Source organism: Oncorhynchus mykiss, chromosome 17, assembly GCF_013265735.2.
Source record: "Oncorhynchus mykiss isolate Arlee chromosome 17, USDA_OmykA_1.1, whole genome shotgun sequence".
NCBI lineage: Eukaryota > Metazoa > Chordata > Actinopteri > Salmoniformes > Salmonidae > Oncorhynchus > Oncorhynchus mykiss.
This window is the reverse complement of record NC_048581.1, coordinates 43,211,055-43,233,624: the sequence shown is the minus strand read 5'-3', so window position 1 is coordinate 43,233,624 and position 22,570 is coordinate 43,211,055. Positions and strand designations below refer to the sequence as shown.

The window sequence follows — 22,570 nt, the reverse complement described above, 5'->3', positions numbered from 1 at the left end:
AAAAAGAAAGAAAAGAAAAAAGAAAGGAAAAAAAATATAAAAAAAAATAAGTGTGTATGAAAATGTGTAGATATTTGTGAAAATGTGTAGATACATGTGAATGCACTCCTTAGCACCCTGACCCCTCTCCCCATGCACAGCTGTGAGCTACAATTTTAATGAAGTCCTTTTATCCCTCTTTTATTCCTCCTTTTTCTCCTCTTATTTTTTATATTTTTTTTATTTTTATTTTTTTATTTTTATTAATTTTTTACCTCTATTTTTAAAACAAAACACCACGAATTAATGTCGGGAAAAGCAAAAAGGCGAAACTAACCGTTCTGATAAAAACCTTAGGGCATTCAGCCTCGGGTGATGCCATGCTGACCACACCCTTCTTCCTTGTTCCTGGCCTGCCCTGCCTCTTCCACTAATCCAATTGTTTCTTATGGACAGAAAAGAGCAGAGGCTCTGAGCTGTCCGATCAGGTCCATTGTCTACTACTAAAATTACGTCATTAATTCACTTGAACTCAGCTAGCGAACACACGATGTCTGGAAGAGGTAAAGGCGGCAAGGGACTCGGAAAAGGAGGCGCCAAGCGTCACCGTAAGGTTCTCCGCGATAACATCCAGGGAATCACCAAGCCCGCCATTCGCCGTCTGGCTCGCCGTGGCGGCGTGAAGCGTATCTCCGGGCTGATCTACGAGGAGACCCGCGGTGTCCTGAAGGTGTTCCTTGAGAACGTGATCCGTGACGCCGTCACCTACACCGAGCACGCCAAGAGGAAGACCGTTACGGCCATGGACGTGGTCTACGCTCTGAAACGCCAGGGACGCACCCTGTACGGTTTCGGCGGTTAAACGCACTCTTCTCGGAACGTCAACATCCCGACTTGAACCCAAAGGCTCTTTTAAGAGCCACCCACATCCGCTTCAAAAGGGTCAAATCCATTATCGTAGGAAACCATGAGCCACTCTTGAGTGGACAGGGAGGGAGTATTCGTGACAGGAGGCTATGTTCAGTGCAGGCTTTGCGTACAGTCGTATTAAACCATGAGCCACTCTTGAGTGGACAGGGAGGGAGTATTCGTGACAGGAGGCTATGTTCAGTGCAGGCTTTGCGTACAGTCGTATTACTGAGGCACCACGGCTGGGAAATCCCCACCAAGTACCAAAAAGGGGGGCCTTATTTCTGGCCATTGTAGGACTTTTTTGGAAACACACCATTCCCCACCAGTGACAGAGCATAGGCTATGGTCTTTGTTAGGGAAGCAAGCCTCTGAGTGGAAGGCTCTTATGCGCGCTCAGCTCCACTGGGCAAATGGCAGGGGCGCCTATGAGAAAGCAGGGGTGTGTCCACGGCCGGCGAATTAGCTTAGCTTCGTCTTCATAAGAGGGAAAGGGCTCTCCACCCCCTCATTCGTTTGTGAGAAGCAGCGAGACATCAGCATCATGCCCGAGCCAGCAAAGTCCGCGCCCAAGAAGGGCTCCAAGAAAGCCGTCACCAAGACCGCAGGGAAAGGCGGCAAGAAACGCCGAAAGTCGAGGAAGGAGAGCTACGCCATTTACGTGTACAAAGTCCTGAAGCAGGTCCACCCCGATACCGGCATCTCCTCCAAGGCCATGGGAATCATGAACTCGTTCGTGAACGACATCTTCGAGCGTATCGCCGGAGAGTCGTCTCGCCTGGCCCACTACAACAAGCGTTCCACCATCACCTCCAGGGAGATCCAGACCGCAGTGCGCCTGCTGCTCCCCGGAGAGCTGGCCAAGCACGCAGTGTCCGAGGGCACCAAGGCCGTGACCAAGTACACCAGCTCCAAGTAAACAGCCCATTTGGAGTGCTGTAGTAACCCAAAGGCTCTTTTAAGAGCCACCCAACCTGTCAGTGAAAAAAGCAAATCCATATGTGTGTGTGTGTGTGTGGAGGACATGTCAAAAAGGGGGGAGAGGGAATAAATGATGCTGACATGAACAGGGTAGGAATGTGTGCATGGCAGTATAACACAGTGAGTGGGATTCCACTCGTGCTCCGATGACTGGAGCCTGTGTAACAGTATAACTTTAGGCCGAACCAGGGACCCTCTGCACACATCATCAACAACAGTCTCAGAGCAAGTGACGTCACCGATTGAAACTAGCCGTTTCACATCCCTTACACACACCTGTACAAGAGGGAGGAGGAAAGAGAAGAAGAGGCTCCAAATCTCTCTCTCTCTAGGCCTATATCAGGGCGGACAAGCACATGGGGCGCCAGCCTCCATAGCGCCGGCCGCACAGCCAGACACCAAGACCCAAAGACACAAAGACCGGCACGAGTGAGTCACGCTGCGGAGTCAAGCGAGGAAGGACTGCGAGAAGGCCACAAGCCTATCTCTCTCTCTCTCTCTCTGACACGCTTTTGAAAGAGACACACAGACAGAGAGAGAGACTACCTAGCACAAGAAAACACACAGGCTCCAAATCCAACTAATAAACTCATACTAATAAAACATCACACACACAGTGCAAGTAAGCATGTCGTTGGACAGTGTATTATTTCGTTTGCCTCCTGGACACATGACGAATACAACGTGAAACTAGTCTCAGCCAGGCCTCACAAGTGCATGTGTTTTAAGGTCCCCAAAAGAGCTCTCCTTTAAAACACCAAGGAGCACATCAGGGGACGCCAAACCATTTGATTCCCTTGCCAGACATCTCGGCTCACTCCACAATCAATGGTGCTCGCAATCGGATGCACTTTTAGGCCATTTAGGAGACAAATAGCACAGGAAAAGCAGTGCGCACCGCTCCACCCGACAGTCGAACTGTGAGGTTTTGAGCGAGTCGCAGCAAAATGCACAGGGCTTCTGCAGCCCACATGACTTTATTCTGAACGGACACAAGTCTGCTCGCTGGGCCGTTCGCTTTTGGGCCAAAAACACGGCTCCGTCGGTGACTTTTGGCCCGATATTGGCGACCAGAAAACACAAGTGAAAGAGCATTTGGCCAGCCCGGAGAAGCCGAGCTGGGTGGCTTGAGTCTACATGGTTCTCATGTCGCGTTTAAGGCCAGCCCCCTGCACGGTGTGGAGCTTCAATAGCGCAGAGCAGCGTCTACAGCAAAGTACTCCTCCTCACAGACTACCGTAGTGTTGTAAGTGTGTGTGTTTACCGGACCGAACGACAGACATGGCAGAAGTCGCACCAGCACCCGCCGCCGCCGCGCCGGCCAAGGCACCCAAGAAGAAGGCAGCAGCCAAGCCCAAGAAAGCGGGACCCAGCGTAGGCGAGCTCATCGTCAAGGCGGTGTCCGCCTCCAAGGAGAGGAGCGGCGTGTCCCTGGCCGCGCTCAAGAAGTCTCTGGCGGCAGGCGGCTACGACGTGGAGAAGAACAACTCCTGTGTCAAGATCGCCGTCAAGAGCCTCGTCACTAAGGGCACCCTGGTCCAGACCAAGGGCACCGGTGCTTCCGGCTCCTTCAAGCTCAACAAGAAGGCCGTCGAGGCAAAGAAGCCCGCCAAGAAAGCCGCAGCCCCCAAAGCTAAGAAGGTGGCCGCCAAGAAGCCCGCCGCCGCCAAGAAGCCCAAGAAGGTAGCAGCCAAGAAGGCCGTGGCCGCAAAGAAGTCCCCCAAGAAGGCCAAGAAGCCCGCTACACCCAAAAAGGCCGCCAAGAGCCCAAAGAAGGTGAAGAAGCCCGCCGCAGCGGCCAAGAGCCCCAAGAAGGCTACCAAGGCAGCGAAGCCCAAAGCCGCCAAGCCCAAGGCGGCCAAGGCCAAGAAGGCAGCCCCCAAGAAGAAGTAAACCTATTACAAACAGTGTTCTTTCTACTCGACACATGTTGTTACCACAAAAGGCTCTTTTAAGAGCCACCCACCTCTTTCCATAAAAGCGCATGTCATTCCATTCCACCTACCTACCCGTGGTGCAAAAGAAATGAAATGAATGACTTTTACGCACCACATTTTCGAGTGGCTAAATGACTTTACATTTGTCACTCAAGAGTGCAGCACCCTCACCAGTCAACATTGTTGTGATGTGTTAGAATTGGCATGTCACATTGATCCTGATAATAAGAAGCATACATACTATAGTGGGTTGGACAGCAGCCATTGGTATTATGAGCCACTCTCGAATTGATTGATACATGTTTCAGTGATTTGAGTAGTCACTTTGGCGCTCCCGCCAACGTGAAAAAGTCACAAAAGTCGGAGGGAAACAGAGTAGCCTAGCCCTCGTCACTCTGCTGCCTGCCTGCCTGCCTGCGGGCGGGTGGGTGGGGGCGGGCTTAGGGCTGACTGCCTGTCTGTCTGTCCCTCCCTCACTCCAATTGGATAAGGCCACACCGGTCCGGTGGCCAATCGATGGCTTTTGTGGCGAGGTATAAGTAAGGCTCTCGAGGTGGCCAGCGGCTCATTCAGACTTTCTGTGACATACTGAAGCTACCAATATGAGCGGAAGAGGCAAAACCGGAGGCAAGGCCAGGGCGAAGGCAAAGACACGTTCATCCCGTGCCGGGCTCCAGTTCCCCGTGGGCCGTGTGCACAGGCTGCTGCGTAAAGGCAACTACGCCGAGCGTGTGGGCGCTGGCGCACCAGTGTACCTGGCCGCAGTGCTCGAGTACCTGACTGCTGAGATCCTGGAGTTGGCCGGAAACGCTGCGCGTGACAACAAGAAGACTCGTATCATCCCCCGTCACCTGCAGCTGGCAGTCCGTAACGACGAGGAGCTGAACAAACTGCTTGGCGGCGTGACCATCGCTCAGGGTGGTGTTCTGCCCAACATCCAGGCAGTGCTGCTCCCCAAGAAGACTGAGAAGGCCGTCAAAGCCAAGTAAAATCGCTGGTGCGGCTGCAACTTGACTACTCAACCCCCAAAGGCTCTTTTAAGAGCCAACCACCTAGCTCAACAAAAGCGCAAAGTGTCCTTTCTATGCCTGGCCAATTATTTGGCGTGTTAGATACACACACATATAGACGGCACCGTATCAAGTGCCCACATGAGGCCTAAATGAAGGATAACAACTAGTAGGCTAGAATGAGAGCATTATTGCGCGTCAAGTGTAACGTTGCTCGCGGCCCTAACAAAAGACCCAAGCGCGCCTCGGCGAGGGTGGGGGTTGCATTTTGGGGCGGCACGGAGAGGCCGAGCCTCCCGTCCAATGGGCGGCGGAGGAGGCCTCCGCAACGGGCCAATCAGGGCGGTGCGGAGATGGTGACCAATGAGCAGACGCCGCTGCCGGCTTTATAAACTTCACATAGGCATTTTGAGGCTATACTCCGACTGTGAAAGAAGGAAGCTAGCTAGCTAGCGCCATGGCCAGAACCAAGCAAACCGCTCGCAAATCCACCGGTGGCAAAGCACCCAGGAAGCAGCTCGCCACCAAGGCTGCGCGCAAGAGCGCCCCGGCCACCGGCGGCGTGAAGAAGCCTCACCGTTACAGGCCCGGCACCGTGGCTCTTAGAGAGATCCGTCGTTACCAGAAGTCCACTGAGCTGCTGATCCGCAAACTGCCTTTCCAGCGCCTGGTGCGAGAAATTGCCCAGGACTTTAAGACCGACCTGCGCTTCCAGAGTTCCGCAGTGATGGCCCTGCAGGAGGCAAGCGAGGCTTACCTGGTCGGCCTGTTCGAGGACACCAACCTGTGCGCCATCCACGCCAAGAGGGTGACCATCATGCCCAAGGACATCCAGCTGGCCCGTCGTATTCGCGGAGAGCGCGCATAAACGATGACCTGATCTCCAAAATCCCCCAAAGGCTCTTTTAAGAGCCACCTCCATATTTCAGTCAAAAAGGCACAATTGTTCCATTTGTACACGCCCCTTTCCCACCGTGTATGTTCCCTGTTCTCGAGTCACTACAGACCGTGGTTCGATTCCAGGCTGTATCACCACCGGCCGTGATTGTAAATAAGAGTTGGTTCTTAACTGACTTGAGTCGTTTCAATAACGCTCTCTATATGTGATTAGATGTATGCCTAGAGTAGAAGAGGGGAAAAATACACTAGCAGTAATGAGTGATAGTAATGATATTGGGGCAAAAAGTGTCAAATGGTCACTATGTAGCTAAGAACAACTGACTTTGAAAGTCCCATGTTGCAGTGCCGCTGATGAGAGGGGAAAAGTTTACCGTGGAGCACGGAGGCCATCTAGTGGTTAAACGCGGGTACTGTCAGCGTGTGAGCACGTCATAGTGGCTCCCTATTGGTATTTGATCTTCAGGCCAGCGTTTCCCAAACTCGGTCCTCGGGTCCCCAAGTGGGGCACGTTGTGTTTTTTCGATTCCAATTGCTCTTGGAATGAGTCTGTCTATTCCTTTGTGAAAATGGCCATTCAATGATTTCTGGGCCATGTGACATTCCTCGATGGCCCCAAAAATCCATGTTTTGATCCGATCATTACAACGTTAGCTGTGTGCACCCCATAATTCATGCGACTGACTAAGCTATTGAAAGTAAAATGATATATCTCTGTCCGGCGCAAGTGAAAGGTGGTCGAAAAAAATTGTTACCAACGTTGTGGTTGAAGGTACAGGAAATGTTGTAGGCCACCAAATTAGACGTGATATTATTAAGTCGCCCTTCTGTGCTTGTTTGTGTGCGTGCATAGGTAAGTTGTTTCGATATGGTGGAATAAATGGAGAAATGAAAGGAATGTATTTAGTGGGATGAATTCAGTGTGCGATTGAATATTCCAATGCCATACCCATTGATAGGCCTTTAGACTAGATCCGAGATCCCTTAAGAGAAAAGGTATCAGGACAGCAGGAATCAATAGATGTAATCGTCAAGGGCTTGCAAAACAGCTGTTACGAAGCTGCCGGGATGATTGCCCTATTAGTAGTTGACCAATTACAGAATAGCAATCACCAATGCAGGCAGGTACGTGGTGATTGCTGCATTGGCTTCGTAAATAGGCTTCATAGGAACTAAATGGCTCAGCACATGACACCTTCACAGTGCAGAATATTTGATACTATTGACTCCGGTTGAGTAGAGTCGTGTGTCTTTGGCGTGATTTGAAGTCGACTTCTGATGTGGGATTTAGTTCATTTTTCAAAGAAGATTTGCTGACGAATCGAAACCCCTTGACCAAATGATACGACAAAGTAAAGGCCCTAAATACAGGCTGCCAGTTAAATGCAGCAATGACACGGCTAAAGTGTGTCATTGCAGGACAAAAGAGCAGGAATTGTCTGCTGTTGCATCTTCACTCATGAGACAGGTAATAGGGGAGCTCCGTGGTGCTGAAAAGGACAGCGCCCCTGGCCATTTGCCAAGGCCTATTTCCCGTTGGAGGGATTTTTGACATGCTATAGGCACAGTTCAGTACACCCCTCACCCCTATCCTGTAATTGGTCCCAGAATCATCCACTTGATTCCCGACCACCAACCGATTGTCGTGGGTGCATTGGTGTAAAATGTGGTCGTCGAGATCAGGTTCTATGGCATCTGTACCTTTTTTTGGAGCTACCTACACCAGTAGGGGAGCTTACAGATAAAGAGTGCACTAGGCTAGAGAGAAAAGTAGCATTCCGTTTTTCATTTTCTCTCTTTTGATACTTGAGAAACATAGATTCACATGACGTCCAAATCTGCAAGAGACAAAAGCAGCAGAAAATCAGCAGGTGAAGAAAAGGGTTAAGTGAATATGATTTAAGAGCAGTCAAATGAAGTAATAGTGACATAGATTGTAAGAAATGAAATGTACCATGTGAACATTGCATTGTGGCTTTAGAAGAGCATGTATTTGTAGATGAATGACAGATTAGGTTTGGTGACAAAGTAACTGTATAATTTGAGGTACTCTACATGAGCATGTGTTTGCCTATTTGATGATCTGTTGTAGTTAATGTTTGATTTTGAGCACATACTTGTTGTGACAATTGCATCAGGTTGAGGGAGAAATGGTCTGTGTGGCCATTGTGAGTGGCACTTCTGATCCAGCAGGTGGTGTTAAGATCCCTCCCTATGTGGCTTTGAATGATGAGCCAGTGTTGGCAAAATGACTTGTGGTCCAGCGGGTGGCGGTGAAATGCCTCCCTATCTATATGACTTGCCCTATTCCTTTGACATTGTTCACTTGATTGGAGATGATTCCGGTCTTCTTCATGAGCACTCCTGCATGTCTTCCTTCCTGTCTTGCCATGTGGGTTCCACGGAGGTGTGTGTTTTTGTTAGATATCACTGGGCACATTCCTAACGTGGAGGTGGTTTGCATAGCTCATGTCATGTGGATATATAAAGTATTGTATTGTAAGGTATGTTAGTCTACGGACGGTCTGACATTGCTCGTCCATATATTGATGTATTCCAATTGCATTTGGGTGTATTGTGTGGAATGTTGGAACATGGTTAGATATTACTTGTTAGACTTGACTGTGCTGTTGGAGCTAGTAACACAAGCATTTCCGACATCTGCTAAACAGGTGTATGTATATCTCTCTAGTCACCCCCAAAACCAATTCTTTCTTTGGCCGCCTCTCCTTCCAGTTCTCTGCTGCCAATGACTGGAACGAACTACAAAAATCTCTGAAACTGGAAACACTTATCTCCCTCACTAGCTTTAAGCACCAACTGTCAGAGCAGCTCACAGATTACTGCACCTGTACATAGCCCACCTATAATTTAGGCCAAACAACTACCTCTTTCCCTACTGTATTTAATGAATTTATTTATTTTGCTCCTTTGCACCCCATTATTTTTATTTCTACTTTGCACATTTCTTCCATTGCAAATGTACCATTCCGGTGTTTTACTTGCTATATTGTATTTACTTTGCCACCATGGCCTTTTTTTGCCTTTACCTCCCTTATCTCACCTCATTTGCTCACATCGTATATAGACTTGTTTATACTGTATTATTGACTGTATGTTTGTTTTACTCCATGTGTAAGTCTGTGTCGTTGTATGTGTCGAAGTGCTTTGCTTTATCTTGGCCAGGTCGCAATTGTAAATGAGAACTTGTTCTCAACTTGCCTACCTGGTTAAATAAAGGTGAAATAAAAAAAAGAATAAACAAATAAATGTGTCTATTTGATTAGGATTAGGACTTTTCCTCTATGTGTCGCACTTCCATTTCCACTTTATGTCCCCGTTAGGGAGCTGTCATTTATGCTGCAGGCTAATTACTACCAATGTCATTGTGGTCCAAGTTCAACTCCTAGCCTATAGGGTGTGGTAACAGGCCCTCTTTTATTTGTTGTTGTACTCTGCATGTGAAGTATCTGCACTGCAGCCTATAGAGGAACTAAGCCCTTGATAATAGGGGAACGTAAGCTGTTGAACACAAACTCCCAGTCCTATGATGTTGCTCTGTGAAGGAGGTTAGCTTTTCAGCATTCAATTCCTGGCAGCCTTCTTCTCCCTGGTTGATTTGTGAATGTGAGTGATTCGAGAATGTTTGGCTTGGGTATCCAAGGTGTTTGAGATTGTTGAGGACCAGTGTTCCGAGGGGCTGACTGTGACATCATAAAGCGGAATGTAGTTAGCGTGCTGTTTGAGGGATTCCAATTCAGTCCGTTGCGGCCTTCCAGGCAGTGCAGTTGTGCTTCAAGTGTGCTCTCTGTGTGATGACTTGTTGTGCCTACACGGAGTACAGCTACGAACGGACGTGGCATTTGGGGTAAGCCTAAGCCTTTTCGTAACCTTAACCTATTTCTTCTAACTTGCTATGACAAAGTGCTTTGATGACACTAGTTGCATCCCAGCTAGTTGAACGCTTGTCAGTCGTTCTCCTAAAAGGCAACCTCTGTTGCTCGATGTACTAAACCGAGGGCCGGCAGCCACTAAGTACATGTAAGAGACAATTGTGGCAACAATAAGTTGTAAGATGATACCTAGTCACATCTGAGATGTGAATCAACTGCACCGATTGGTCAATCGCCAGTATGTGCCCTTGGGCCTCATTTGTCCCCTTTAAAATGACCTGTTGAGATCATTCAATGCAACATCTGAGGCTCTCTGGCCTATAAAGGATCCACCTCATACCACTATTTCCGTAATATAAGGCTATGTTATTGTTTTTTGAAAAAAGTACCATACAATATTTGCACATCCCTATCACCTCTGTACGCATAGGAAAATGATCCCTTTATTGTGTGTGTGTTGGGTGGGTGTCTGAGGAATGTTTTACTGCATTTCAGCTTGCAGAGGTATCACCACCCGTCCCATGGCCACCTGGATCATGTCTAGGGAAGAAAAAGAAGAATGACGTTATTACATGGCCTTCAAGAGCTACATGACTGCTGAGGTGACATTACGGACCCCTTAGGATTTGTGGCATTCCTTGTGTATTTGTTTCCCGTTTGTGCCACTTCGTTTCTCCTTTGTACTTGTGACACTATTTGAGGTTTTTAACGCCTATCTCTATTAGGTGTGACTGGCAACTGCAGTGGGTTGAATCCTACTAGTTCAGTGTTTCCCAACTCCAGGCAGGGGTAGAGTAGGCATTTTTGTTGAAGCCCTGGAGAGGCACAGCTGATTGAAAGAGTTGAATCAGGCGCAACAACAACAACAACAACAAGAAGAACAACACCAATCAATGTGAAGAGTGGGACATCACAGTTGGGCCTTGTGTTCAACATAGCTCAGTATTTGAGTGTGTTTCCCGCGCATGCAAGTAGCTTTGATTTCTTCTTCCTCCATAGTTCCCTAGAACGAACGCCCTCCCCTTTGCAGCAGAGGCCAGGCAAAAGCGCGCGCTTTCTGTGCCACTGGCTTCAATCAGGTCCACCAAACGCAGATAATAAGAGCACCGAGCACCGAAAATTACGTCAATACCTCAAATCCGACACCAGTAGACCATCCCCTCACCCGCTCTGTGAGCATTGAAGAAATCAAGACCCACCTGAAAAAAACAAAAAACAAAGCACCAGGGGAAGACAACATTGACAGCACACTCATCAAACAAGCACCTGACGAATACCTGCACCTTCTTTCCAACCTCTTCACAGCATGTCTCACGGAAGGCTACTTTCCCCTACCCTGGAAATCTGCAGTTGTCACGATGATCCACAAACCTGGCAAAGACCCATACAACGTCACAAGCTACAGACCAATCAGCCTCCTCAGTCATGTCGGGAAGCTGTTTGAGCGAGTACTCACCCAAAGACTGAGCGGCCACACCGAGGAAATGGGCCTCCTTGGAATCCACCAAGCTGGCTTCAGGAAAGCAAGATCAACCACCGATAACATTCTAAGACTGTCAGAGGACATCCTTCGGAACTTCAAGAAAAAAGAACTTACCCTGGCGGTTTTCTTTGACATAGAGAAAGCATTTGACAAGATGTGGCACAATGGACTGTGTTACCGGCTCGCAGATTCCAATCTCAAACTACCGCTCTCCATCAGAAACATCATCACCAGCTTTCTCCACAACCGTACAATTAAAGTGAAGGTCTCCACAGCAATATCCTCACCTTTCACCCCGGAGGCAGGTGTCCCACAGGGGGCAGTTCTAAGCCCGCTACTTTTTCTACTCTACATATCAGATATCTACTACCCTCCACCCACCGTAGGTCAAGTCTCACAGTTTGCCGATGACCTCTGCTACTGGTCCAGCTCCAAATGTCCTCAACTTGCTGCAAAAAAACTCCAGAAGTCTATTGAAATGATCGAGTCGTGGTCCAACATGTGGCGAGTAAAATTGAACCCACAAAAGACCCAATGTGTCCTCTTCACAAAAAGCACAGGGAAAAGAACCAGGAAACCCATAGATCTCAAACTCTACGGTGAAACAATAAAAGTAGAAAAAGAAGCAAAATTCCTTGGAGTCACCTTCCAGAAGAACATGCGCTGGACAACCCATATAGCGAACATAGAGAGAGAGGGACGAAAAAGACTAAACCACCTAAAAACGCTGTGCGGAAGAAAATATGGAGCCTCACCTCAGACAGTGCTGAAAGTCTACATCAGCTACATCCGACCCCTCTTTGAATACGCCCTGCCAGCCTGGATAACAGCTTCACCGCAGCAGATGAATCGGCTACAGATAGTCCAAAACATGGCAGCAAAAATGGCTTACAGACTACCAAGATACATCAGCAACCACTACGTTAACAGCATATCTGGACTGACATCAATCAACAACAGACAGTCAGTCATTGGCCAGAAGTTCATCAACAGAGCCACTCACAACCCATCATTGAAGGAAGCCGTAGGACAGGCCAAATGGACCACAGATACACCCATGTCCATAATGCTGAAGCTGACCTAGAAGAGAGGAAGAAAAAAAAGAAAGAAAAGAAAAAAGAAAGGAAAAAAATACAAAAAAAAATAAAATAAATAAAAATACAAAAAATAAGTGTGTATGAAAATGTGTAGATATTTGTGAAAATGTGTAGATACATGTGAATGCACTCCTTAGCACCCTGACCCCTCTCCCCATGCACAGCTGTGAGCTACAATTTTAATGAAGTCCTTTTATCCCTCTTTTATTCCTCCTTTTTCTCCTCTTATTTTTAAAAAAAAATTTTTTATTTTTATTTATTTATTTTTATTTATTTATTTTTATTTATTTTTTACCTCTATTTTTAAAACAAAACACCACGAATTAATGTCGGGAAAAGCAAAAAGGCGAAACTAACCGTTCTGATAAAAACCTTAGGGCATTCAGCCTCGGGTGATGCCATGCTGACCACACCCTTCTTCCTTGTTCCTGGCCTGCCCTGCCTCTTCCACTAATCCAATTGTTTTTTATGGACAGAAAAGAGCAGAGGCTCTGAGCTGTCCGATCAGGTCCATTGTCTACTACTAAAAAAAAAATTAAAAAAAATTACGTCATTAATTCACTTGAACTCAGCTAGCGAACACACGATGTCTGGAAGAGGTAAAGGCGGCAAGGGACTCGGAAAAGGAGGCGCCAAGCGTCACCGTAAGGTTCTCCGCGATAACATCCAGGGAATCACCAAGCCCGCCATTCGCCGTCTGGCTCGCCGTGGCGGCGTGAAGCGTATCTCCGGGCTGATCTACGAGGAGACCCGCGGTGTCCTGAAGGTGTTCCTTGAGAACGTGATCCGTGACGCCGTCACCTACACCGAGCACGCCAAGAGGAAGACCGTTACGGCCATGGACGTGGTCTACGCTCTGAAACGCCAGGGACGCACCCTGTACGGTTTCGGCGGTTAAACGCACTCTTCTCGGAACGTCAACATCCCGACTTGAACCCAAAGGCTCTTTTAAGAGCCACCCACATCCGCTTCAAAAGGGTCAAATCCATTATCGTAGGAAACCATGAGCCACTCTTGAGTGGACAGGGAGGGAGTATTCGTGACAGGAGGCTATGTTCAGTGCAGGCTTTGCGTACAGTCGTATTAAACCATGAGCCACTCTTGAGTGGACAGGGAGGGAGTATTCGTGACAGGAGGCTATGTTCAGTGCAGGCTTTGCGTACAGTCGTATTACTGAGGCACCACGGCTGGGAAATCCCCACCAAGTACCAAAAAGGGGGGCCTTATTTCTGGCCATTGTAGGACTTTTTTGGAAACACACCATTCCCCACCAGTGACAGAGCATAGGCTATGGTCTTTGTTAGGGAAGCAAGCCTCTGAGTGGAAGGCTCTTATGCGCGCTCAGCTCCACTGGGCAAATGGCAGGGGCGCCTATGAGAAAGCAGGGGTGTGTCCACGGCCGGCGAATTAGCTTAGCTTCGTCTTCATAAGAGGGAAAGGGCTCTCCACCCCCTCATTCGTTTGTGAGAAGCAGCGAGACATCAGCATCATGCCCGAGCCAGCAAAGTCCGCGCCCAAGAAGGGCTCCAAGAAAGCCGTCACCAAGACCGCAGGGAAAGGCGGCAAGAAACGCCGAAAGTCGAGGAAGGAGAGCTACGCCATTTACGTGTACAAAGTCCTGAAGCAGGTCCACCCCGATACCGGCATCTCCTCCAAGGCCATGGGAATCATGAACTCGTTCGTGAACGACATCTTCGAGCGTATCGCCGGAGAGTCGTCTCGCCTGGCCCACTACAACAAGCGTTCCACCATCACCTCCAGGGAGATCCAGACCGCAGTGCGCCTGCTGCTCCCCGGGGAGCTGGCCAAGCACGCAGTGTCCGAGGGCACCAAGGCCGTGACCAAGTACACCAGCTCCAAGTAAACAGCCCATTTGGAGTGCTGTAGTAACCCAAAGGCTCTTTTAAGAGCCACCCAACCTGTCAGTGAAAAAAGCAAATCCATATGTGTGTGTGGAGGACATGTCAAAAAGGGGGGAGAGGGAATAAATGATGCTGACATGAACAGGGTAGGAATGTGTGCATGGTAGTATAACACAGTGAGTGGGATTCCACTCGTGCTCCGATGACTGGAGCCTGTGTAACAGTATAACTTTAGGCCGAACCAGGGACCCTCTGCACACATCATCAACAACAGTCTCAGAGCAAGTGACGTCACCGATTGAAACTAGCCGTTTCACACACCTGTACAAGAGGGAGGAGGAGAGAGAAGAAGAGGCTCCAAATCTCTCTCTCTCTAGGCCTATATCAGGGCGGACAAGCACATGGGGCGCCAGCCTCCATAGCGCCGGCCGCACAGCCAGACACCAAGACCCACAGACACAAAGACCGGCACGAGTGAGTCACGCTGCGGAGTCAAGCGAGGAAGGACTGCGAGAAGGCCACAAGCCTATCTCTCTCTCTCTCTCTCTCTCTCTCTGACACGCTTTTGAAAGAGACACACAGACAGAGAGAGAGACTACCTAGCACAAGAAAACACACAGGCTCCAAATCCAACTAATAAACTCATACTAATAAAACATCACACACACACACACACACAGTGCAAGTAAGCATGTCGTTGGACAGTGTATTATTTCGTTTGCCTCCTGGACACATGACGAATACAACGTGAAACTAGTCTCAGCCAGGCCTCACAAGTGCATGTGTTTTAAGGTCCCCAAAAGAGCTCTCCTTTAAAACACCAAGGAGCACATCAGGGGACGCCAAACCATTTGATTCCCTTGCCAGACATCTCGGCTCACTCCACAATCAATGGTGCTCGCAATCGGATGCACTTTTAGGCCATTTAGGAGACAAATAGCACAGGAAAAGCAGTGCGCACCGCTCCACCCGACAGTCGAACGGTGAGGTTTTGAGCGAGTCGCAGCAAAATGCACGGGGCTTCTGCAGCCCACATGACTTTATTCTGAACGGACACAAGTCTGCTCGCTGGGCCGTTCGCTTTTGGGCCAAAAACACGGCTCCGTCGGTGACTTTTGGCCCGATATTGGCGACCAGAAAACACAAGTGAAAGAGCATTTGGCCAGCCCGGAGAAGCCGAGCTGGGTGGCTTGAGTCTACATGGTTCTCATGTCGCGTTTAAGGCCAGCCCCCTGCACGGTGTGGAGCTTCAATAGCGCAGAGCAGCGTCTACAGCAAAGTACTCCTCCTCACAGACTACCGTAGTGTTGTAAGTGTGTGTGTTTACCGGACCGAACGACAGACATGGCAGAAGTCGCACCAGCACCCGCCGCCGCCGCGCCGGCCAAGGCACCCAAGAAGAAGGCAGCAGCCAAGCCCAAGAAAGCAGGACCCAGCGTAGGCGAGCTCATCGTCAAGGCGGTGTCCGCCTCCAAGGAGAGGAGCGGCGTGTCCCTGGCCGCGCTCAAGAAGTCTCTGGCGGCAGGCGGCTACGACGTGGAGAAGAACAACTCCCGTGTCAAGATCGCCGTCAAGAGCCTCGTCACCAAGGGCACCCTGGTCCAGACCAAGGGCACCGGTGCTTCCGGCTCCTTCAAGCTCAACAAGAAGGCCGTCGAGGCAAAGAAGCCCGCCAAGAAAGCCGCAGCCCCCAAAGCTAAGAAGGTGGCCGCCAAGAAGCCCGCCGCCGCCAAGAAGCCCAAGAAGGTAGCAGCCAAGAAGGCCGTGGCCGCAAAGAAGTCCCCCAAGAAGGCCAAGAAGCCCGCTACACCCAAAAAGGCCGCCAAGAGCCCAAAGAAGGTGAAGAAGCCCGCCGCAGCGGCCAAGAAAGCGGCCAAGAGCCCCAAGAAGGCTACCAAGGCAGCGAAGCCCAAAGCCGCCAAGCCCAAGGCGGCCAAGGCCAAGAAGGCAGCCCCCAAGAAGAAGTAAACCTATTACAAACAGTGTTCTTTCTACTCGACACATGTTGTTACCACAAAAGGCTCTTTTAAGAGCCACCCACCTCTTTCCATAAAAGCGCATGTCATTCCATTCCACCTACCTACCCGTGGTGCAAAAGAAATGAAATGAATGACTTTTACGCACCACATTTTCGAGTGGCTAAATGGCTTTACATTTGTCACTCAAGAGTGCAGCACCCTCACCAGTCAACATTGTTGTGATGTGTTAGAATTGGCATGTCACATTGATCCTGATAATAAGAAGCATACATACTATAGTGGGTTGGACAGCAGCCATTGGTATTATGAGCCACTCTCGAATTGATTGATACATGTTTCAGTGATTTGAGTAGTCACTTTGGCGCTCCCGCCAACGTGAAAAAGTCACAAAAGTCGGAGGGAAACAGAGTAGCCTAGCCCTCGTCACTCTGCTGCCTGCCTGCCTGCCTGCGGGCGGGTGGGTGGGGGCGGGCTTAGGGCTGACTGCCTGTCTGTCTGTCCCTCCCTCACTCCAATTGGATAAGGCCACACCGGTCCGGTGGCCAATCGATGGCTTTTGTGGCGAGGTATAAGTAAGGCTCTCGAGGTGGCCAGCGGCTCATTCAGACTTTCTGTGACATACTGAAGCTACCAATATGAGCGGAAGAGGCAAAACCGGAGGCAAGGCCAGGGCGAAGGCAAAGACACGTTCATCCCGTGCCGGGCTCCAGTTCCCCGTGGGCCGTGTGCACAGGCTGCTGCGTAAAGGCAACTACGCCGAGCGTGTGGGCGCTGGCGCACCAGTGTACCTGGCCGCAGTGCTCGAGTACCTGACTGCTGAGATCCTGGAGTTGGCCGGAAACGCTGCGCGTGACAACAAGAAGACTCGTATCATCCCCCGTCACCTGCAGCTGGCAGTCCGTAACGACGAGGAGCTGAACAAACTGCTTGGCGGCGTGACCATCGCTCAGGGTGGTGTTCTGCCCAACATCCAGGCAGTGCTGCTCCCCAAGAAGACTGAGAAGGCCGTCAAAGCCAAGTAAAATCGCTGGTGCGGCTGCAACTTGACTACTCAACCCCCAAAGGCTCTTTTAAGAGCCAACCACCTAGCTCAACAAAAGCGCAAAGTGTCCTTTCTATGCCTGGCCAATTATTTGGCGTGTTAGATACACACACACATATACACGGCACCGTATCAAGTGCCCACATGAGGCCTAAATGAAGGATAACAACTAGTAGGCTAGAATGAGAGCATTATTGCGCGTAAAGTGTAACGTTGCTCGCGGCCCTAACAAAAGACCCAAGCGCGCCTCGGCGAGGGTGGGGGTTGCATTTTGGGGCGGCACGGAGAGGCCGAGCCTCCCGTCCAATGGGCGGCGGAGGAGGCCTCCGCAACGGGCCAATCAGGGCGGTGCGGAGATGGTGACCAATGAGCAGACGCCGCTGCCGGCTTTATAAACTTCACATAGGCATTTTGAGGCTATACTCCGACTGTGAAAGAAGGAAGCTAGCTAGCGCCATGGCCAGAACCAAGCAAACCGCTCGCAAATCCACCGGTGGCAAAGCACCCAGGAAGCAGCTCGCCACCAAGGCTGCGCGCAAGAGCGCCCCGGCCACCGGCGGCGTGAAGAAGCCTCACCGTTACAGGCCCGGCACCGTGGCTCTTAGAGAGATCCGTCGTTACCAGAAGTCCACTGAGCTGCTGATCCGCAAACTGCCTTTCCAGCGCCTGGTGCGAGAAATTGCCCAGGACTTTAAGACCGACCTGCGCTTCCAGAGTTCCGCAGTGATGGCCCTGCAGGAGGCAAGCGAGGCTTACCTGGTCGGCCTGTTCGAGGACACCAACCTGTGCGCCATCCACGCCAAGAGGGTGACCATCATGCCCAAGGACATCCAGCTGGCCCGTCGTATTCGCGGAGAGCGCGCATAAACGATGACCTGATCTCCAAAATCCCCCAAAGGCTCTTTTAAGAGCCACCTCCATATTTCAGTCAAAAAGGCACAATTGTTCCATTTGTACACGCCCCTTTCCCACCGTGTATGTTCCCTGTTCTCGAGTCACTACAGACCGTGGTTCGATTCCAGGCTGTATCACCACCGGCCGTGATTGTAAATAAGAGTTGGTTCTTAACTGACTTGAGTCGTTTCAATAACGCTCTCTATATGTGATTAGATGTATGCCTAGAGTAGAAGAGGGGAAAAATACACTAGCAGTAATGAGTGATAGTAATGATATAGGGCAAAAAGTGTCAAAAATGGTCACTATGTAGCTAAGAACAACTGACTTTGAAAGTCCCATGTTGCAGTGCCGCTGATGAGAGGGGAAAAGTTTACCGTGGAGCACGGAGGCCATCTAGTGGTTAAACGCGGGTACTGTCAGCGTGTGAGCACGTCATAGTGGCTCCCTATTGGTATTTGATCTTCAGGCCAGCGTTTCCCAAACTCGGTCCTCGGGTCCCCAAGTGGGGCACGTTGTGTTTTTTCGATTCCAATTGCTCTTGGAATGAGTCTGTCTATTCCTTTGTGAAAATGGCCATTCAATGATTTCTGGGCCATGTGACATTCCTCGATGGCCCCAAAAATCCATGTTTTGATCCGATCATTACAACGTTAGCTGTGTGCACCCCATAATTCATGCGACTGACTAAGCTATTGAAAGTAAAATGATATATCTCTGTCCGGCGCAAGTGAAAGGTGGTCGAAAAAAATTGTTACCAACGTTGTGGTTGAAGGTACAGGAAATGTTGTAGGCCACCAAATTAGACGTGATATTATTAAGTCGCCCTTCTGTGCTTGTTTGTGTGCGTGCATAGGTAAGTTGTTTCGATATGGTGGAATAAATGGAGAAATGAAAGGAATGTATTTAGTGGGATGAATTCAGTGTGCGATTGAATATTCCAATGCCATACCCATTGATAGGCCTTTAGACTAGATCCGAGATCCCTTAAGAGAAAAGGTATCAGGACAGCAGGAATCAATAGATGTAATCGTCAAGGGCTTGCAAAACAGCTGTTACGAAGCTGCCGGGATGATTGCCCTATTAGTAGTTGACCAATTACAGAATAGCAATCACCAATGCAGGCAGGTACGTGGTGATTGCTGCATTGGCTTCGTAAATAGGCTTCATAGGAACTAAATGGCTCAGCACATGACACCTTCACAGTGCAGAATATTTGATACTATTGACTCCGGTTGAGTAGAGTCGTGTGTCTTTGGCGTGATTTGAAGTCGACTTCTGATGTGGGATTTAGTTCATTTTTCAAAGAAGATTTGCTGACGAATCGAAACCCCTTGACCAAATGATACGACAAAGTAAAGGCCCTAAATACAGGCTGCCAGTTAAATGCAGCAATGACACGGCTAAAGTGTGTCATTGCAGGACAAAAGAGCAGGAATTGTCTGCTGTTGCATCTTCACTCATGAGACAGGTAATAGGGGAGCTCCGTGGTGCTGAAAAGGACAGCGCCCCTGGCCATTTGCCAAGGCCTATTTCCCGTTGGAGGGATTTTTGACATGCTATAGGCACAGTTCAGTACACTCCTCACCCCTATCCTGTAATTGGTCCCAGAATCATCCACTTGATTCCCGACCACCAACCGATTGTCGGGGTGCATTGGTGTAAAATGTGGTCGTCGAGATCAGGTTCTATGGCATCTGTACCTTTTTTTGGAGCTACCTACACCAGTAGGGGAGCTTACAGATAAAGAGTGCACTAGGCTAGAGAGAAAAGTAGCATTCCGTTTTTCATTTTCTCTCTTTTGATACTTGAGAAACATAGATTCACATGACGTCCAAATCTGCAAGAGACAAAAGCAGCAGAAAATCAGCAGGTGAAGAAAAGGGTTAAGTGAATATGATTTAAGAGCAGTCAAATGAAGTAATAGTGACATAGATTGTAAGAAATGAAATGTACCATGTGAACATTGCATTGTGGCTTTAGAAGAGCATGTATTTGTAGATGAATGACAGATTAGGTTTGGTGACAAAGTAACTGTATAATTTGAGGTACTCTACGTGAGCATGTGTTTGCCTATTTGATGATCTGTTGTAGTTAATGTTTGATTTTGAGCACATACTTGTTGTGACAATTGCATCAGGTTGAGGGAGAAATGGTCTGTGTGGCCATTGTGAGTGGCACTTCTGATCCAGCAGGTGGTGTTAAGATCCCTCCCTATGTGGCTTTGAATGATGAGCCAGTGTTGGCAAAATGACTTGTGGTCCAGCGGGTGGCGGTGAAATGCCTCCCTATCTATATGACTTGCCCTATTCCTTTGACATTGTTCACTTGATTGGAGATGATTCCGGTCTTCTTCATGAGCACTCCTGCATGTCTTCCTTCCTGTCTTGCCATGTGGGTTCCACGGAGGTGTGTGTTTTTGTTAGATATCACTGGGCACATTCCTAACGTGGAGGTGGTTTGCATAGCTCATGTCATGTGGATATATAAAGTATTGTATTGTAAGGTATGTTAGTCTACGGACGGTCTGACATTGCTCGTCCATATATTGATGTATTCCAATTGCATTTGGGTGTATTGTGTGGAATGTTGGAACATGGTTAGATATTACTTGTTAGACTTGACTGTGCTGTTGGAGCTAGTAACACAAGCATTTCCGACATCTGCTAAACAGGTGTATGTATATCTCTCTAGTCACCCCCAAAACCAATTCTTTCTTTGGCCGCCTCTCCTTCCAGTTCTCTGCTGCCAATGACTGGAACGAACTACAAAAATCTCTGAAACTGGAAACACTTATCTCCCTCACTAGCTTTAAGCACCAACTGTCAGAGCAGCTCACAGATTACTGCACCTGTACATAGCCCACCTATAATTTAGGCCAAACAACTACCTCTTTCCCTACTGTATTTCATGAATTTATTTATTTTGCTCCTTTGCACCCCATTATTTTTATTTCTACTTTGCACATTTCTTCCATTGCAAATGTACCATTCCGGTGTTTTACTTGCTATATTGTATTTACTTTGCCACCATGGCCTTTTTTTGCCTTTACCTCCCTTATCTCACCTCATTTGCTCACATCGTATATAGACTTGTTTATACTGTATTATTGACTGTATGTTTGTTTTACTCCATGTGTAAGTCTGTGTCGTTGTATGTGTCGAAGTGCTTTGCTTTATCTTGGCCAGGTCGCAATTGTAAATGAGAACTTGTTCTCAACTTGCCTACCTGGTTAAATAAAGGTGAAATAAAAAAAAGAATAAACAAATAAATGTGTCTATTTGATTAGGATTAGGACTTTTCCTCTATGTGTCGCACTTCCATTTCCACTTTATGTCCCCGTTAGGGAGCTGTCATTTATGCTGCAGGCTAATTACTACCAATGTCATTGTGGTCCAAGTTCAACTCCTAGCCTATAGGGTGTGGTAACAGGCCCTCTGTTATTTGTTGTTGTACTCTGCATGTGAAGTATCTGCACTGCAGCCTATAGAGGAACTAAGCCCTTGATAATAGTAAGCTTAGTAAGCTGTTGAACACAAACTCCCAGTCCTATGATGTTGCTCTGTGAAGGAGGTTAGCTTTTCAGCATTCAATTCCTGGCAGCCTTCTTCTCCCTGGTTGATTTGTGAATGTGAGTGATTCGAGAATGTTTGGCTTGGGTATCCAAGGTGTTTGAGATTGTTGAGGACCAGTGTTCCGAGGGGCTGACTGTGACATCATAAAGCGGAATGTAGTTAGCGTGCTGTTTGAGGGATTCCAATTCAGTCCGTTGCGGCCTTCCAGGCAGTGCAGTTGTGCTTCAAGTGTGCTCTCTGTGTGATGACTTGTTGTGCCTACACGGAGTACAGCTACGAACGGACGTGGCATTTGGGGTAAGCCTAAGCCTTTTCGTAACCTTAACCTATTTCTTCTAACTTGCTATGACAAAGTGCTTTGATGACACTAGTTGCATCCCAGCTAGTTGAACGCTTGTCAGTCGTTCTCCTAAAAGGCAACCTCTGTTGCTCGATGTACTAAACCGAGGGCCGGCAGCCACTAAGTACATGTAAGAGACAATTGTGGCAACAATAAGTTGTAAGATGATACCTAGTCACATCTGAGATGTGAATCAACTGCACCGATTGGTCAATCGCCAGTATGTGCCCTTGGGCCTCATTTGTCCCCTTTGAAATGACCTGTTGAGATCATTCAATGCAACATCTGAGGCTCTCTGGCCTATAAAGGATCCACCTCATACCACTATTTCCGTAATATAAGGCTATGTTATTGTTTTTTGAAAAAAGTACCATACAATATTTGCACATCCCTATCACCTCTGTACGCATAGGAAAATGATCCCTTTATTGTGTGTGTGTTGGGTGGGTGTCTGAGGAATGTTTTACTGCATTTCAGCTTGCAGAGGTATCACCACCCGTCCCATGGCCACCTGGATCATGTCTAGGGAAGAAAAAGAAGAATGACGTTATTACATGGCCTTCAAGAGCTACATGACTGCTGAGGTGACATTACGGACCCCTTAGGATTTGTGGCATTCCTTGTGTATTTGTTTCCCGTTTGTGCCACTTCGTTTCTCCTTTGTACTTGTGACACTATTTGAGGTTTTTAAC

The 22,570-nt window shown here is 48.6% G+C and overlaps 8 protein-coding genes across 8 annotated transcripts; all 8 read left to right on the top strand.

Annotated features, from left to right (window-relative positions):
• Positions 1 to 498: 498 nt before the first annotated feature.
• On the top strand, positions 499 to 902 carry LOC118940458 (histone H4). Its single transcript, XM_036949942.1, has one exon. It carries the CDS (start codon positions 530 to 532, stop codon positions 839 to 841), a length of 312 nt encoding a protein of 103 aa, XP_036805837.1. The 5' UTR covers positions 499 to 529; the 3' UTR covers positions 842 to 902.
• Positions 903 to 1,378: 476 nt separating this feature from the next.
• LOC118940454 (histone H2B) lies at positions 1,379 to 1,861 on the top strand. The gene has a single exon (XM_036949938.1). The coding sequence runs from the start codon at positions 1,433 to 1,435 to the stop codon at positions 1,805 to 1,807; it is 375 nt and encodes a 124-aa protein (XP_036805833.1). The 5' UTR covers positions 1,379 to 1,432; the 3' UTR covers positions 1,808 to 1,861.
• A 1,069-nt stretch (positions 1,862 to 2,930) lies between these two features.
• On the top strand, positions 2,931 to 17,109 carry LOC118940447 (histone H1-like). The gene is made up of 2 exons (XM_036949932.1): positions 2,931 to 3,645; positions 15,888 to 17,109. The coding sequence occupies exons 1-2, from the start codon at positions 3,151 to 3,153 to the stop codon at positions 16,014 to 16,016; spliced, it is 624 nt and encodes a 207-aa protein (XP_036805827.1). The 5' UTR covers positions 2,931 to 3,150; the 3' UTR covers positions 16,017 to 17,109.
• On the top strand, positions 5,236 to 5,800 carry LOC118940449 (histone H3). The gene has a single exon (XM_036949934.1). It carries the CDS (start codon positions 5,274 to 5,276, stop codon positions 5,682 to 5,684), a length of 411 nt encoding a protein of 136 aa, XP_036805829.1. The 5' UTR covers positions 5,236 to 5,273; the 3' UTR covers positions 5,685 to 5,800.
• LOC118940457 (histone H4) lies at positions 12,742 to 13,145 on the top strand. Its single transcript, XM_036949941.1, has one exon. It carries the CDS (start codon positions 12,773 to 12,775, stop codon positions 13,082 to 13,084), a length of 312 nt encoding a protein of 103 aa, XP_036805836.1. The 5' UTR covers positions 12,742 to 12,772; the 3' UTR covers positions 13,085 to 13,145.
• LOC118940455 (histone H2B) lies at positions 13,613 to 14,100 on the top strand. The gene has a single exon (XM_036949939.1). It carries the CDS (start codon positions 13,676 to 13,678, stop codon positions 14,048 to 14,050), a length of 375 nt encoding a protein of 124 aa, XP_036805834.1. The 5' UTR covers positions 13,613 to 13,675; the 3' UTR covers positions 14,051 to 14,100.
• On the top strand, positions 16,663 to 17,049 carry LOC118940143 (histone H2A). Its single transcript, XM_036948406.1, has one exon. It carries the CDS (start codon positions 16,663 to 16,665, stop codon positions 17,047 to 17,049), a length of 387 nt encoding a protein of 128 aa, XP_036804301.1.
• A 106-nt stretch (positions 17,110 to 17,215) lies between the features above and the next one.
• Positions 17,216 to 17,957, top strand: LOC118940448 (histone H3-like). Its single transcript, XM_036949933.1, has one exon. It carries the CDS (start codon positions 17,436 to 17,438, stop codon positions 17,934 to 17,936), a length of 501 nt encoding a protein of 166 aa, XP_036805828.1. The 5' UTR covers positions 17,216 to 17,435; the 3' UTR covers positions 17,937 to 17,957.
• Positions 17,958 to 22,570: the final 4,613 nt, after the last annotated feature.

Excerpts from the sequence above, each read along its gene's own strand:
- LOC118940458 (XM_036949942.1), top strand. The coding sequence starts at position 530 with ATGTCTGGAAGAGGTAAAGGCGGCAAGGGACTCGGAAAAGGAGGCGCC.
- LOC118940454 (XM_036949938.1), top strand. The coding sequence starts at position 1,433 with ATGCCCGAGCCAGCAAAGTCCGCGCCCAAGAAGGGCTCCAAGAAAGCC.
- LOC118940447 (XM_036949932.1), top strand. The coding sequence starts at position 3,151 with ATGGCAGAAGTCGCACCAGCACCCGCCGCCGCCGCGCCGGCCAAGGCA. Across the intron at positions 3,646-15,887 it reads CCGCCAAGAGCCCAAAGAAG|GTGAAGAAGCCCGCCGCAGC; the intron begins GTGAAGAAGCCC and ends AGCCCAAAGAAG.
- LOC118940449 (XM_036949934.1), top strand. The coding sequence starts at position 5,274 with ATGGCCAGAACCAAGCAAACCGCTCGCAAATCCACCGGTGGCAAAGCA.
- LOC118940457 (XM_036949941.1), top strand. The coding sequence starts at position 12,773 with ATGTCTGGAAGAGGTAAAGGCGGCAAGGGACTCGGAAAAGGAGGCGCC.
- LOC118940455 (XM_036949939.1), top strand. The coding sequence starts at position 13,676 with ATGCCCGAGCCAGCAAAGTCCGCGCCCAAGAAGGGCTCCAAGAAAGCC.
- LOC118940143 (XM_036948406.1), top strand. The coding sequence starts at position 16,663 with ATGAGCGGAAGAGGCAAAACCGGAGGCAAGGCCAGGGCGAAGGCAAAG.
- LOC118940448 (XM_036949933.1), top strand. The coding sequence starts at position 17,436 with ATGAGCAGACGCCGCTGCCGGCTTTATAAACTTCACATAGGCATTTTG.